The sequence below is a fragment of the Camellia sinensis genome, chromosome 4 (assembly GCF_055761805.1).
Source record: "Camellia sinensis isolate YWXY chromosome 4, ASM5576180v1, whole genome shotgun sequence".
Lineage (NCBI taxonomy): Eukaryota > Viridiplantae > Streptophyta > Magnoliopsida > Ericales > Theaceae > Camellia > Camellia sinensis.
In genome coordinates this window covers 155,483,302-155,500,295 of record NC_138964.1, presented here as the reverse complement: position 1 = coordinate 155,500,295, position 16,994 = coordinate 155,483,302, and the positions used below count along the sequence as shown (strand labels likewise).

At 27.3% G+C, this 16,994-nt stretch overlaps 1 protein-coding gene across 1 annotated transcript; it reads right to left on the bottom strand.

The window, feature by feature from the left end:
- Positions 1-1,941: 1,941 nt before the first annotated feature.
- LOC114285587 (WEB family protein At1g12150) lies at positions 1,942-6,383 on the bottom strand. The gene is made up of 3 exons (XM_028228632.2): positions 6,283-6,383; positions 4,269-4,412; positions 1,942-3,718 (listed from the first exon to the last, which is right to left on the bottom strand). Exons 2-3 carry the CDS (start codon positions 4,368-4,370, stop codon positions 2,159-2,161), a joined length of 1,662 nt encoding a protein of 553 aa, XP_028084433.2. The 5' UTR covers positions 4,371-4,412; positions 6,283-6,383; the 3' UTR covers positions 1,942-2,158.
- Between the last annotated feature and the right edge of the window lie 10,611 nt (positions 6,384-16,994).

The window sequence follows — 16,994 nt, the reverse complement described above, 5'->3', positions numbered from 1 at the left end:
GTGTGTATCCCTTTAGGGGTGTATACCATATGTACCCTACCACAAAATGTGTAATTTTATCACAAAATTTCGTAATATCAATCACAAAATGCGTAACCTTACTACAAGTTAGCATACCAAAATGTCCACAATTTTGTGGTTGATGTTGAAAAGTTCGTGGCTTTGTTATAATATTTTGGGCAAATTACATATACACCCCTCCAGGTTTGGTTAAATTACAGATACCCCCCTGAGGTTTCGGAAATTACATCCCGCCCCCTGAGGTTTGTATTTTCATAACAATTTACCCCCTGAGGTTTATATTTCATAACAAATTACCCCCTAATTTCTTATGCAAATATAGCATTCAGGGGGGAATTCGTAATTTCTCAAACCTCAGGGGGTATCTGTAATTTTGTCAAACCTGGAGGGGTGTATATGTAATTTGCCCTAATATTTTTTGTTACGCTAATTTGTGTCGAGATTACACATTTTGTGGTAAGGGTGTGCCCGCCAAAGGAGAACCCATATTTATATATGGGAATTGGATTCTCTCAAGTTGAAAGCCATCCAACTGGAGAGTGTGTTTGGTCTTGGTAGGTCTATCTTGGGGTTGATTTTGATAATTTGAATTGTGTATTTTTTAAGACTCGTTGAGTAAGATGATTGAACATAGGTAACTATATATTTGAATCACATTTGTTTGAAAAAATAGACGACAATTATAATTTCAAGAGTAGACATCATTTTTGTAATACAAATACGATTAAAACATATAGTTACCGATAGCCGATCACCTTATTTTTTTGCATGAATAATTTACTCAATAAGTACTAAAAAGTGAATGGTTCAAATCACCAAAGTCGGCCCCAAAATGGGCTCACCAAACCCAAATACTCTTTCAAATTGAGATGACCAACTTGCGATAATCTAAACACACACATATATATCCATACACGAATGACATGTTCAGCCTCTATGCTCATATATCAAGATTAGGATAAAATTACTTGAAATATGTATTCCATGTTTGGTCCTGAAAGTCTTAAAAACACATCATGTTAATGAAATTTACTGTCAATTTGAACACTCAATTTCTAATTGTGACACATTTAACCTAAAATTTTAACATTGTGTCAACAAAGGACAATTGATGGCTGTTGTCTTGTTTTTTGACAAAATGGGACATGCGCCACACGCAACCATCTTCTAGGGCACCATGGACTTTTCACTATTTTCTCTCCCTCTTCATCTTCTTTCAATGTTTTTTGTTGTATGTGTGCTTACAAAACCTTTGTCATATGCCAATTTCTCTGGAACTATCCCAATCAGCTTGAACAATTTATCTGGACTGAGCAAGTTCAACATTTCTTGCGTTAATCCTAGTAACTGAACAGTTGTCAACATTCGAGAAAGAGTCTTAACTTGGCAACCCATTGTTACACCTTCCATCTTTCATTGACAATTCCACATATAGCTAACAACAAACAATGAAGGGAAGCCAAAAAAGCCTAGAAGGTTTGAGTGTTTTTTTCGCAATCTTCATTGTGATAGTGGCCTCTATAGCGAGTGGATTCTGTGGAATCATGATACTCTTAGTCATCCTTGTGGTTAAAAAAACCAAAAGACACGCCTATGTATCTTTTGCAGGATACAAAGGGACTTTTGTGTCAAATTGAGGCGCATCTTCGCCATGTTTCGTCGCAACCCTAAAGGATTGTTTAGCAAGACTTCCTTTCTTGTTTTTATTTGAGAAAGTTCACAATTATTGTAGCACTAGGGCATGGGAATGGCAATTTGTGCCTATAGGGCTGGTGATGGTATTTACAACATCAAATATAGTATTTTTACGGGCAAAAATTGAGTTGTTTTAGAACAGTTATCAGACATGCATATAGAGATAGAAAGCCAAAGTCAGCGATTCAAAATATTGTGCAAAGCAAGCAAGAAGAAACTAGAGCATTTGTGCAATTTGTAACCTCACATACTTCATTCAACTTTCTCATGATAAAATTTAAGCCAACAGAACTGATAAATGTTCATTAATAGGACAGGATATCAGATATCACCCACTTCAAGCATATTTCGTACACAATTTTTTTTTTTAATTTTTCTATTTTAGGAGAACAAAAAAAATTGGTGGCCAAATCAGTTAACCTCAATAATTTAAGTTGTGAGACTAGAATTTCATGTTGAGAACCTTACCGAGTGGCTGATAGTTTTTAGGAGGCTGCTCATAGCTAAAGCTACTGCTGCTTTCCTTGGGAAACGATTCCTCCCGAAGGGCAGCCAAGGCGATCTTTCTCCGTTGCCTTTGCTCTCTCCAATTCTTCATCTGATCCTCAAGTGCCATTTTAACCTTTTCAGCTGCCTCGGCTCTACTGGAAGCCTGTTCCGCTCTATTCCTAAACTCCCCGATTTTCACCCTTGCAATTTCCAACTCTTTCTTCAAATTTTCCAATTCGTACTCATTTTTTGGCACAAGCTCAGCAACTTTCTCTGCCTTCTCAATCAAGCCCTCGTACTCGTCCTTCGAAATCTTGATACAAGCATCGGTTTCGTCTCTTCCATCTTCATCAACAACAGAATTCTCAGACTCTTCTTTTAGCCTCCGATTCTCTTTCTTGGCCTCGTCTGCTTCTAATGCTAGCTGTTGAACCGCTTGATAGAGTCCTGACTTTTCGCTTTTGATCCTTACTTCAGCTGCCTCGGCTGCAGCGATTCTTGACCGCCCTTTATGAACCTCAGATTTCAACATCGCTATCTCAACTTGCGCTTCCTTCTCTCTTCCTCCAATCTCTTCCATCTCATTTCTTGCCTTCTCTAATTCACCTTCCATCTTCTTAGCCTCTGAATCCAAGCGCTCCACCTCTTCCTTCTCATTTTTAAGTTCTAGTCTCAGCTGATTCAACTCCATTTCCAAAAACTCAATCTTACCCAACTGATCTGAGCTCTTTCTTTCCTGAATTTTGAACTCTGATTTTACCTGGTTTAACTCACTAATGGCATCAGGAGCAGCTTTCTCAGAGGACCCGCGTAGCTCATTAGCCTGATTAAGTTCCAATTGTAGCAAATCGATAAAAACAGACTTGTTCATGAGCTGATTCTCCAAATCCCGCATAACTTCTAGTAGTTTTCTCGTGTATTCCAACTTTTCCTCTGCTTCAACCGCTGTTGTTGTCGCCAACGCTAATTCAGTCTCTTCTTTTGCTAGAACAGCACGAATCTCTTTATCTCCTTCATTAGATGCCATCTTTGAATGCATAATAGCTTCATTCAGCTCCGACACATGCCTCAGAAGCTCATCAGTCCTTTCCTTCTCCATTTGCAATTCGGTTTCCATCAATTCCACCTGTGTCAAGGCCTCAAGCTTCACATCTATGGCAGCAGCAAGATCTGTTTCCATTATAAGTAACTCTTCTCGGGAAGTCTTCAACTCACTCATAAAATGAGAAAGTTGTTCTCGCATCTTTCCACTTTTGGATAGTTGATCAGACATATCAGCCATCTCAGATTCAAGTTCGTGCACACGTATTCGACCTTCTCTGCATTCATTGATGTATATCTCTTTCTCAAACTCGGAACTCTTCACCAGGATGGAAAGTTCATCGGCTGTTTTTTGATAGTGGTTTAGTTTGAGAAGGGCTTGCTTGTAGGCAGAGTCCTTCGCTTCTAATTGAACCTTGTAGTTTGCCAAGTCCTTCAACAGGTCTTCAAGTTCTTTCTCTCTCTCCAACTCCTATCAGCAATGGCAATAACAAACATCTTATCATCACAGATACGTGACACAATAATTTTAAAAAATGCAAGACACGTGAGGGACACACGTGTGCATATGCACACACACACACATGAATATTTCATTCAAACTTGATAAAAATATGCAACAGATCATGAATTTTCAAAATCTAAAGGAAGATGGATTAATAAGTAAAAATGCACATTGCTTTTCTTTTATCATTAAATCCTAATTGTTCTTTTCTTTTCTTTTTTTCCATCAGCGAAAGTTTTTTTCTTTATCTTAAGTTATTATTCTCAAACCTGCAATATGTTTCATTTGTATGTAAGTGAGTCCGAAGCATGTCCAAGTCTATAAAAAAAAAAAAAAAAACTTGTTTGGAAACATGTACAACATGTTTTGGAATTGAGAAGTGCTGACAATTAGACACGTGTTGGACACGGAAAGAAATAGTTCAGATTTAAAATTAAATCCTCAGATGCACAACCAGTCCAAATTTAATTTGATTAATCACAATAAAACCTCCAAATACTGTGCATTCCCAACTTACATCGCAGCTGGTAAACTGGTTTTTCCTCTGATCACTTCTCTCACCAAACAAAGATAATGAAGCTTGGACTGATTCAATTGATTTTGTATCAACTACACCCATACCTTCCTGTCAAAAGATATCCGTAATGTAGCCCAAGAAATCCTGTAAGTCACATTTATCAGATTTTTGAGGATACCATAGCATAGCTTAGAGAAATTACAAGAAGGAAAAAAAAAATAATGGATTGTGCAGAGAAAATGCAATCTACTAGGGGCCTAAACAATGAACATGACAGACTATGTAGAACATTCTTGTTGGCCTTGTTGAACCATAAAAGAAACATGCGATAGTAAAATTTCTCATTGTAAAACATCAAATAAAACACTTTGTGGTTACACACTTCAGCTCGCTGTATTTCGATCTAGGATTTGGGTGAGGATTTGTGGAGAGAAAGAAAAAAGTCAGGGAAAAAGTAAATGACATATTAGATATCCCTAATGTAGCCCAAGAAATCCCTAATGTATCAACTACACCCATACCTTTCTGTCAAAAGATATCCCTAATGTAGCCCAAGAAATCCTGTAAGTCACATTTATCAGATTTTTGAGGATACCATAGCATAGCTTAGAGAAATTACAAGAAGGAAAAAAAAAAATAAATGGATTGTGCAGAGAAAATGCAATCTACTAAGGGCCTAAACAATGAACATGACAGACTAGGTAGAACATTCTTGTTGGCCTTGTTGAACCATAAAAGAAACATGAGATAGTAAAATTTCTCATTCTAAAACATCAAATAAAACACTTTGAGGTTACACACTTCAGCTCGCTGTATTTGGATCTAGGATTTGGGTAAGGATCTGTGGAGAGAAAGAAAAAAATTAGGGAAAAAGTAAATGACGTATTAGCTAAAAAATTTCTCCATTTCCATCACATTTTTTCTTTCCCTTTCCAAATTCATAATCCAAATACGCCTTTAATATAAAAGGGCTTTATGGAAGCAAAATGAAATGTCAGTGGGTGTCTAGTGAATGTCTCTAATGGTTGCGTTTGTTTGGGGGATTAGGCCATCGGATTACATAATGACTATTTATCCTGGCGTTCGAATACAAAAGTCGACGTTTAGATTGACAGTCCTTCAAACTGTATATCCTCCAAATGGAGATACAAAATGGGGGATTAAGGAGGTCAGGATTAGGGAGTTAAAAGACCAAAATGTCCTCAAACTATGGTCACAACACCATGTTTCTTATTTCTAGTGATTCCTAGCAATGAGATAGGATGGGATTATGCTAATCCCCTCCTAATCTGGGTAAATTCCAAACATGGGATAATTTATAATCTTAAAGAGTTGATAATCTCATAACATCTCATCTCATGTAGGGTAGGGTAGGGGTGATAAATGAGCCAAACGAACCAAATAGTTATCTGTTCAAACTCGGTTTAAAAACTTTAACAAGCTTCAAATTTGTTCAAGCTTAGTTCGTTAAACTTTTGATCGAATCACAAACAAGCTTTTATCGAGCTGAGTTTGAATAATTTGGTGTTTTTATCGAACCGAGCCAAGCGAGAAATTAACTGTTTAAGCTTGGTTTAAAAACTTTAACCAATTTCAAATGGTGTTCAAACTTGACTTGTTTCCTTAATGAATTAATATTTAACGAACTTATAACAAACCCAACAAGATTTGAGCACAAGCTGTTTAGTTCAGCTATCACCCCTAATCTCATGTAATCAGGTCCAACGAAACAAACATAAAATATGTTAATCATCAATATACTCAGTTGCATATATATAAACTTTCATTGGACAAGTTGGTCATCTGAATTCTGCCCAACATAATAAATCCTAGAATTTAGAAAACCAACAACAACAACATTTGAAAACCCTGTTTGTATACAAAGAAAATTCCCTGTTTGTATACAAAGAAAATTAGGCTGAGGAAGAAGAAATTTTGAATTTTGAATCTTTCATGCATTTACAAAAACTAAATAAAGAAAACACAACTCAAATAAGCAGAGAAAGAGAGTTACCAGGAATGAGTGGAAACTTTCCGGGAAAATTGAAAGATGGGGGAGAGAAAATAGGGTGGGAGAAGAGACGAAGAGCGAGTAATCATTGGGTTTATCGTTTTGCTTTGAATTAATAATAATAATAATTTGAAAAATGTTGTAATCTCAAACAATTTATTAAAATTTTATTAAATTTTGCATATGGGTGGAACAAAATCATATGCTATAAGTCTCACAATCATATAAAATTTGATAAAAATTTAATAAATTATTTCAAATTCTTAACATATTTCCAATAAATTAGTAAAATTGTAATGTTGGTTGTTCGGAGGTACCGAGGAGGTACTGTTTTGGGGGCTAGGGAGGATTTGTTAGACTTGTGACTGGATGACATGCGATTGGAGCGGCTAACTATTTCTTGAAGCGATCGACCTCGCAAGGAAAAGTCTCAATCCTCACTGTCCGATTGGAGCGGCTAACTATTTCTTGAAGCGATCGACCTCGCAAGGAAAAGTCTCAATCCTCACTGTGGAGTATTTGTGAAGTTGTTATTTTAATAAATTATTTTAATAGATTAAAATTTTTATATTTATAAATATAATTTATAATATTTATTAAAAAAAATAAAATAATTATAAATTTGATCTAACATTTTATTTTATTAATTATTTAAATCTATTTTATTTTTTTATAAATTTTAATCCAAACAAAATAACAATTTTTCTTGCTAACACCCCCTATCATTCTCGGTTGCTGTTATCAGCTGGTTTATAGTTAGTTGTTTTCTTGCTTGTTAATAAAAGTGCTAAAAGGATATAAAAAACAAGCAATTTTTTGGTTTTTATTCTTTTTTAAATCATATTATTTTTTTATTTTTTATATAATTTTTTTAAAAAATATAAATAAATAAAACTAACTTTTAACATATTTTTCGAAAACAACCTACTGTCTTTAACTTTTAATTTTCAATGGAGCGTAATTGAAAATTAAACTCAAAGAAAGTTTTTAGATGATATCAACTAGTGGTAACTCGTATTATGCACGCATTTTATAAATTAAAAAAATTATTATAATTATTTTTAAATAATTTAATATTTCTCTTGTGATATACATAAAATTTATAAGTTAACTTTTTAAATTATTAGTTTAAAAAAATTTTAAAATATGATAAGAATAAAAACCAAAAAAAGAATTAATTAAATTATACATTTCAACCAATTACATACTCAAATTTTGACTATTTCAAGATGTTATTTCACTATTATTCCAATTAAGAGAATCTTCAACCCTTAATATATTTTTTTATCAAATTATAATTTGATAAAAATTTAAAAAAATGAAACATTGGAAATTATTGTTTTTTCCATCAAAATTGGTGGGAAAAAAAAAAGAAAGGATAAGAATGAAAGTTCTTTTCAAAATTGATGAAAATTTAATGAAAAAGTTAAAGTAATTTATATCAAATCAAAATTTTTATTCAAATTTAAAATCAAATTAGATAAAAAAAAAATCAAAAGAAAATGATGAAAATTGAAAATATTTTGAAACCTTCTTATTCATAAAGATTAGAAATCCGTGTGCGTATTATATTCGTATTGTATTTTTAGTTATGAAATTGAAATCAAAAGAAATGTAACTTAAATTATTGAATTAATAATATAAACATCATATTAATTATTGTTAAATATCATTTCACTTCATATTTAATAATAAAATTATATATTTGTTTTAATTATAACTTTTAATTTGTATTTTTTCATAACACGAAGAGATATGTCATAACTCAGTTAATCTCATTTAATCAGGTTTAACTTTTTTCAAATACAAATTATCAAAATTACACTAAATATATATATATTTAAATTTTTTAAACTAATAATTTTAAAAGTTACAAACATAAAAGTTAATTTATAAATTTCATATATACCGCAAGATAAAATATTAAATTACTTTAAGATAATTATAATGATTTTTTTTTAATTTATAAAGTCTCGTGCATAGCACTGGTTACCACTAGTCTATATCTATACTATATATTAAGCAAAATGGGGTTTCTAGCTCCCAAGGCCTGTGGGAGCTCCAATATGCCAATCCTAATTTTCTAATTTTTTGTTTTTTTTTTTTAAATTAACCATAGCATTTATTAACTTCCCTCAACCCACAAGACTTTTTGATTTCTCTCATAATTACTGAAGTACCTTTTCCAAAACAAATAATTTGTATATTAAAAAAAATTAAAACAAATATAAATATCTATATCTATATCTATCTATTTATTTATATCTATGTCTAACCCACAAGTTTTGTAGGAGTTCCAATATCTGAACCTTAATTTCTTAATTTTTTTGATTTTTTTTGAAAAAAAAAACTTAGAACTTATTAAATTCTTCCAAGTCTTTTTAATTTCTCCAATTCACACACTCTTTTTAACTTTTCACATACCTATTTCAAACAGTAAGTCTCCTTTTTGTTTTCTCTTGCTTGATTTCTCACTTTTACACTTCCAACTGCAGTGACCACGTATGCGAACAATAAGTCTTCTTTTTGTTTTCTCCTTCTTGACTTTTTCTTTTGTTTACTGTTTTAATATTGTAGTTAGATAGCGCATAAAAATATTTGTGATTTGTCTAGCGAATAAAAAATTATAATTTGATTTTTTAATATGATTGAAGTTAGATAAATATAAACCCTCACAAAGAGAAAAATGTGATTATAATTAGTTAAATGATTCTTTTTTTTTAATGTGATTGTAATTAGTTTAATAGTTCTTTTTTTTCATTTATTTATTTTATTATGGAAAAAATGTGATGTGATTGTAGTTTGTTCAATGGCTCTTTTTTTTTTAATATGATTGTTGTAGTTAGTTCAATGGTTTTTTTTAATGTTATTTAATCTTTTTATTTACTATTTTAATTTTATTTTTAATATGATTGAAGTTAAATAAACATAAACACTCACAAAGAAAAAAATGTGATTGTAATGTGATGTGATTGTATTTTGTTCAATGACTCTTTTCTTTAATATGATTGTTGTAGTTAGTTCAATGGTATTTTTTTTTAATGTTATTTAATCTTTTTATTTACTATTTTAATTTTATTTTTAATATGATTGAAGTTAGATAAATATAAACACTCACAAAGAAAAAAAATGTGATTGTAGTTAGTTTAATGGTTCTTTTTTTTTTTTACTGTGATTGTAGTTAGTCAATGGTTCTTTTTTTCATTTATTTATTTTTTTTATTATGGGAAAAATGTAATGTGATTGTATTTGTTCAATGGTTCTTTTTTTTAATGTGATTTAATCTTTTATTTACTGTTTTAAAAGTTTTTCTTTACAATTATTTATGGAAAAAAAAATGATTGTAGTTAGATAGTATAAAAACATTTGTGATTTGATTTGATTTTTAAAGTACCAATTATTGATAATGATTATATTGTATTTTGAAGAAAAAAAATTGTAATTGATATTTTTAACTCACCGTGTTTTTTGAAAAAAAATATTGTGTTTTTTTAACTATCAATTCATTTAATTTGTGATTTGATTTTTAACTCACTGTGTTTTTTGAAAAACAAAATGGATTGTACTCATTAGAGTCATATAATGTACCAATTATTGATGATAATTAGATTGTATTTTGACCCAAAAAAATTGTAATTGATCTTTTTAACTCACTATGTTTTTTGAAAAATAAATTATTGTGTTTTTTTAATTATTGATGATGATTAGATAGCATTAAAAAAATTGTGATTTGTATGATTGAAGTTATCTCCTTTTGTTTATAATTTTATTTTTTAATATGATTAAAGTTAGATAAATATAAACACTCACAAAAAGAAAAAATGTGATTGTAGTTTGTTCAATAGCTCTAAATAATCTTTTTTATTTACTATTTTAATGGTTATTTTTTTCAATTATTTTTTTTATTATGAGAAAAATGTCATTGTAGTTAGATAGCATTAAAAAAATTGCGATTTGTGTGATTGAAGTTATCTTCTTTTGTTTATAATTTGATTTTTTAATATGATTGAAGTTAACTCACAAAAAGAAAAATATGATTGTAATTTGTTTAATGGCTCTAAATAATCTCAATCTAAATTTTTTAAATTTTTTATTAAAAAAAAAACACAGCATTTATTGATTTTTTCAAAATTTCCTGATCAACATTTATTAACTTTTTTCAATCCACATGTCTTTCCACATGCCTGCATTTATTGATTTGGTCAAAATCCCTTGATCAATATTTAAAATCCTCTCAAACAAATAAGTATAGTTACAAATTGTGTATAGTTACTACAACACCATTTTCAACTTCTCCCATACACTATGGTTAATGATAAGATTGTTAAATTATTTTTATAAAAAATTTTAAAAAACATAATTTATATATTAAAAAAAAATCTAAAACAAATATAAATATCTATAATTATCTCGTGCATAGCACGGGTGATAGGCTAATATATATTAAGGAAAATGAGGTTTCTAACCCCCAAGCCTTATGGGAGCTTCAATATCCCAATCTTAATTTGCTAAATTTTTTATTTTAAAAAGTATTTATTGATTTGGTCAAAATCTCCTAATCAGTATTTATTAACTTTTTCCAATCCACATGTCTTTCCACATGCCTGTATTTATTGATTTGGTCAAAATTCCTTAATCAGCATTTAAAATCCCCTCATACAAATAATTATATATACAACTCGTGCATAGTTACTATAGTACCATTTTCAACTTCTCTCATACACTATGATTAGTGATAAGATTGTTAAATTATTTTTATAAAAAATCTTAAAAAACATAATTTATATATTAAAAAAAATCTAAAACAAATATAAATATTTATAATTATTCTGTGCATAGCACTGGTGATAGGCTAGTATATATATATAAGTCTAAAGTACAATTTTGATAATTTGTATTAAAAAAAAGTTAGATCTGATTAAATGAGATTAAATGAGTTATGACATACCTTTTCTTGTTATGAAAATATACAAATTTAAAAGTTATAATCAAGACAAATATACAATTTTATTATTAAATGTGAAGTGAAATGATATTTAACAATAATTAATATGATATTATTAATCCAATAATTTAAGTCACATTTCTTTTAATTTCAATTTCATAACTAAAAATACAATATGAATATAATACACACATGAATTTCTAGTATTTAATAATAAGAAGGTTTCAAAATATTTTCAAACTTTCATTAGTTTCTTTTAATTTTTTTTTATCTAATTTGATTTTAAATTTGAATAAAATTTTTGATTCTATATGAATTACTTTTACTTTTTCATTAAATTTTTATCAATTTTTAAAAGAATTTCATTCTTATCCCATTTTTTTTTCTTTTCACCAATTTTGATGGAAACTGCGTTTGGTAAAATTTTGTAATTATGATTTGAGAGTATAAGTTATATTTTGAGTTTGTGGGGTTTAGAATTATGATTTGAGTGTAGAAAATTTGTTTGGTAAAGAGTTTTGAAAAGAGTTTTGATTTGAGTGGGGAATTGTTGATGTGACATTTGATATTTAATACAAAAATTTACAACTCATAACTAAACATACAACTCAAAATTATTTTAAAACACATAAAAAATTTTAAAAATTTCAGAAAATATTTTTTTTGATTATATAAAAATTAACATATCAATTGCAAAAAAAAAAAAAAAAATCACTATTCCGGTCAACCAGCCGGACGATAGGTTAGGCAAAATTTTCCAAAAAAAAAATTCTGAAAAGCGCGGCTGAGACAGAGCTCTCTGTAGAGTTTTGGAAACGTGATTCCAAAACTCCTACCAAACATCATACTTAAATCAAGGTGCAGAATCATGATTTGAGAACACAACCAAACACAGGCATTTAATTTTTTTATCTTTTTTAATTTTTATCAAATTATAATTTGATAAAAAAAAATTAAGGATTGTAGATTCTCTTAATTAGAATTATAGTGAAATAACATCTTGAAATAGTCAAAGTTTGAGTATGTGGTTAGTTGAAATATATAATTTAATTAATTATGTTCTTATATTTATATAAAAATTGACACTTATAATTACATCATTATAAATCAAATTATGGAAAAAAAATTGAGGTGTCAAACATTTTCTATTTGTAAATATCATACATATTTTTTTTTAAAAAATGTGTAGCTTTTTGATATGTGTTTATCAGTTTTGTTTTATGGACATAAACAATTGACGCTTCAATTTAAAAATTTAAAAGTAAAAAAAAAAAAAATAGATTGGGTTTTTTAGAGATAAAATAAGCCATCTAACTATTCTATATACTATTTAAGATGGACTATTTAATCACATAAAAAAATAGAAATTATATTTAGAGATTATCCCTATATATTATGCTATTAGATACAACTATAGATGCAACAAATTAACTATAATATATATGAAAAGTTATATTAAGCTTTTATTTTTAATTAATTGAATTATAATTAACAAACTAACAAATAGTTGTAATTGTATAATGAGATAGAAAGATGATAAAAATAAATAACGCAATGATATTAAAAAGTTTTAAATTTACCTAATGTTAGAGTAAAATTTTGAATTCTCAATAAATTTTCACATTTTCTATCAAATAAAATGACAATAAAAAATAAAAATTTTGACACCTATTTTTTTTTTACTTCAATTTTATGGCCTTCATTGAAAAAAATAAAATCCGATCAAAATCATTGGTACAGAACGGACATAGATATTTTGATTGTAACCATAATTACCAATAATTCTTCTCTACCATGCAAACGTATAAACAAACACATAAACCTCACTAAAACCAAACCGAAACCAAAACCAAAACCAATCCAACAGCAGAGAAAGAGAATCACACATGAAAAAAATAAAATTAAAAAATAAATAAATTTATGGAATAAAAGAATGTTACCTCCAACAACTTAGACCTCTCCTAACCCAATCTGTTAGCTCATCTGTCAGTGCCCGCGAAGTCTAAGTGTTGGGATGACTAATCAGATTATTTTTTAAATAAGAATTAAAAATTGATTAATTTATTCCATTAAGTAATTTAAAATTTGGATAGATATACATAAGAAAATAGATAATTATATTACTAAATCATAATTTAAATTTAGATATTGTCATATTTTTTTGAGATCCATGTCTAAATTATTATTTTTTTATTTTTTATTTTTGTGTGGTTTTTTTTCCCAATTTATTTAAGATGGAGTAGTGAGTTTCTTTTTTTTTCCGATTTAATTTATCTATGGTTTCTATTTGTTTATAATTATTATTATTTAGGTAAGTTATGATGTGAGTTAGATATGCGATAGACATGTGAGTTTTATTGATTTAAAGTATGATGGTATGAGATATTTTCAAATTAGATTTGTTTAGATAAACTTTAAAAAAATTTAAAATTTAAAATTTAATATTGAGATGTAAAAGAAATATTTTAATTGAATAAAAAAATCAAATTTATTAATTAGATTTGTTGTATATCTGATTTTTAGTTTTTTTTTTTTTTTGTTATGTTATAATATAATATATAAGATATAGATAGATATTCACAACTTTCATGAAAAGTATTATCTGATTTTTTGGAGAAGAGAGCAGGCAAACAAGTTTTAATATTTTTTTTTGGAAATTGGTAAGAGAGATTGTGATGGAGAGATTATGAAATATTTTTGATAGATTTCCATTTGAAATTCATAAATTAAAGGATAATTATTATTTCTAAAATAATGAAATAAATAAATCAGTCAATAGTTTTTTTTTAAAATCTATTTTATAAATTGAAAAATCAATAATTTTAGAAAATTAATTAATTTGTCCTATTAAGTGATTTAAAATTTTGATAGACATACATCAAAAAAATAAATAATTATATTATTAAATCATAATTTAAATTTAGATATTGTTATATCTTTTTGAGATCCATATCTAAATTTTTATCTTCTTTATTTTTGTGTGGTTTCTATTTTTTTTTTCAATTTATTTTAGATAAAGTTATGGGTTATTTTATTATTTATTTTTTTTAAATTTAATTTATCTGTGGTTTCTATTTGTTTTTAATTATTATTATTTGGGTAAGTTATGATACGAGTTAAATATGTGATAGATATGTGAGTTTTATTAATTTAAAGTATAATAGTGGGAGATATTTTCGAATCAAATTTGTTTAGATAGACTTTATAGATTTTTAAAATTTAAAATTGGATATTGAGAGGCAAAAGAAATATTTTAACTAAATAAATAAAAATCTAATTTATTAATTTTATCTATTTGTATATCTGATTTTTTTTTTTTTTTTGTTATGTTATAATATATAAGATATAGACAGATACCTAAAACTTTCATGAAAAATATTATCTGATTAAGGAGAGAAAAAGAATGCAAGTTTTATTTATTTTTATTTTTTTTTGAAAATTGGTGGGAGAGATAATGATGGAGAGATTATGAAATATTTTTAAAATAAATAAATAAATAAATCAGTTAATAGGTTTTTTTAATCTATTTTATAAATTGAAAGTTCAATAATTTTAGAATGAGAGATTAGAAACCCTCTTTTTCTTATATAATATACTAGCATATCACTCGTGCTATGCACAGATTGTGTTTACAATTATCTATATATATGAATTATGATTTTTAAATGCTTTCTTTTTCTTTTTTTAAATGTCTTCTTTTTTTCATTTTTTATATTATATTAAAGTTTAATATTTTGATAATAATCATATGTGTTGGACTTTTCAAAGAATTAAATGTCTTTTTTTTATTATTATATTATTTAAAGTTTAATATTTTGATAATAATCATATGTGTTGGATTTTTCAAGAATTTTTTTTTATGCTTGTTCTTAATGCATTAAAGTGTTATTATGAGGGATAATAATCATATGTGTTGGGATTTTTCAAGGAATTCATGTGTTGGATTTCAAATAATTTTTTTTATGCTTGTTCTTAATGCATTAAAGTGTTATTATGATGGTAAGACTTGGGAGTTTGCAGAAATTAATAAATGCTAAGATTTTATTTTTTTTTAAATCAAAAAATCAAGAAATTTAAATTGGGAAATTGGAGCTCCCACAAGTCTTGGGGTTAAAAACTCCCTTTTACTTAATATATAGTATAGATAGATAGATAGATATAAATATTTATATTTGTTTTAGATATTTTTTTAATATACAAGTTATTTTTTTTAGATTTTTTATAAAAATAATTTAACAATATCATCACTAATCATAGTGTATGGGAGAAGTTGAAAAGGGTGCTGCAGTAACTATGAGAGAAGTCAAAAAGGTTAGTGGGTTAGGAGAAGCCAATAAATACTGAGGTTATTTATTTTTTTAATCAAAAAATTAAAAAATTAGGATTGAGATATTGGAACTCCACAAAGCTTGTTGGTTAAAAATCATTAGTTTTTTTTAGATTTTTTATAAAAATAATTTAACAATCCCTTCACTAATCACAGTGTATGTGAAAAGTTGAAAAGAGTGCTGAGTAACTACGAGAGAAGCTAAAAAGGTTAGTGGGTTTGGAGAAGACAATAACTGCTGAGATTATTTTTATTTTTTAATCAAAAAATTTAAAATTTAGGATTCAGATATTGGAGCTCCCACAAAACTTGTGGGTTAGAAACCCCATTTTCCTTATATAATACTAACCTATCACTCGTGCTATGCACGGGATAATTATAGATATTTATATTTGTTTTAGATTTTTTTTAATATATAAATTATGTTTTTTAAGATTTTTTATAAAAATAATTTAACAACCTTATCACTAACCATAGTGTATGAAAAAAGTTGAAAAGGGTACTGCAGTAACTATACACAGATTGTATCTATGATTATTTGTATGAGGGGATTTTAAACATTGATCAGGAGATTTTGTCCAAATCAATAAATGCAAGCGTGTTGATTGAAAAAAGTTAATAAATGCTGATGGGGGATTTTGACTAAATCAATAAATGTTGAGTTTTTTTTTTTAATAAAAAATTTAGAAAATTCAGATTGAGACATTGAAACTCCCACAGACATTGGGGTTAAAAACTCCATAATCCTTAAAAACCCCATTGAGTGTTTCTATTTATCTAACTTCAATCATATTAAAAAATCGAATTATAAACAAAATGAGATAACTTCAATCATACAAATTACATTTTTTTTTAATGCTATCTAACTACAATCATATTTTTCTCATAATAAAAAAAAATTCAAAAAAAGGACCATTAAAATAGTAAATAAAAAGATTATTTAGAAGCATTAAACAAACGACAATCACATTTTTCTTTTTTTGAGTGTTTATGTTTATCTAATTTCAATCATATTTAAAAAATAAAATTATAAACAAAAGGAGATAACTTCAATCATACAAATCACATTTTTTTTTAATGCTATCTAACTACAATCAAATTTTTCTCATAATAAAAATAATAATTCAAAAAAAGGATCACTAAAATAGTAAATAAAAAGATTATTTAGAAGCTATCACCCGTGCTATGCACGGGATAATTATAAATATTTATATTTGTTTTAGATTTTTTTAATATATAAAATATGTTTTTTAAGATTTTTTATAAAAATAATTTAGCAATCTTATTACTAACCATAGTATATGAGAGAAGTTGAAAAAGGTACTGCAGTAACTATGCACGAGTTGTATCTATAATTATTTGTATGAGAAGATTTTAAATGCTAATCAGGGATTTTGACCAAATCAATAAATGTAAGCATGGAAAAGACATGTGGATTGAAAA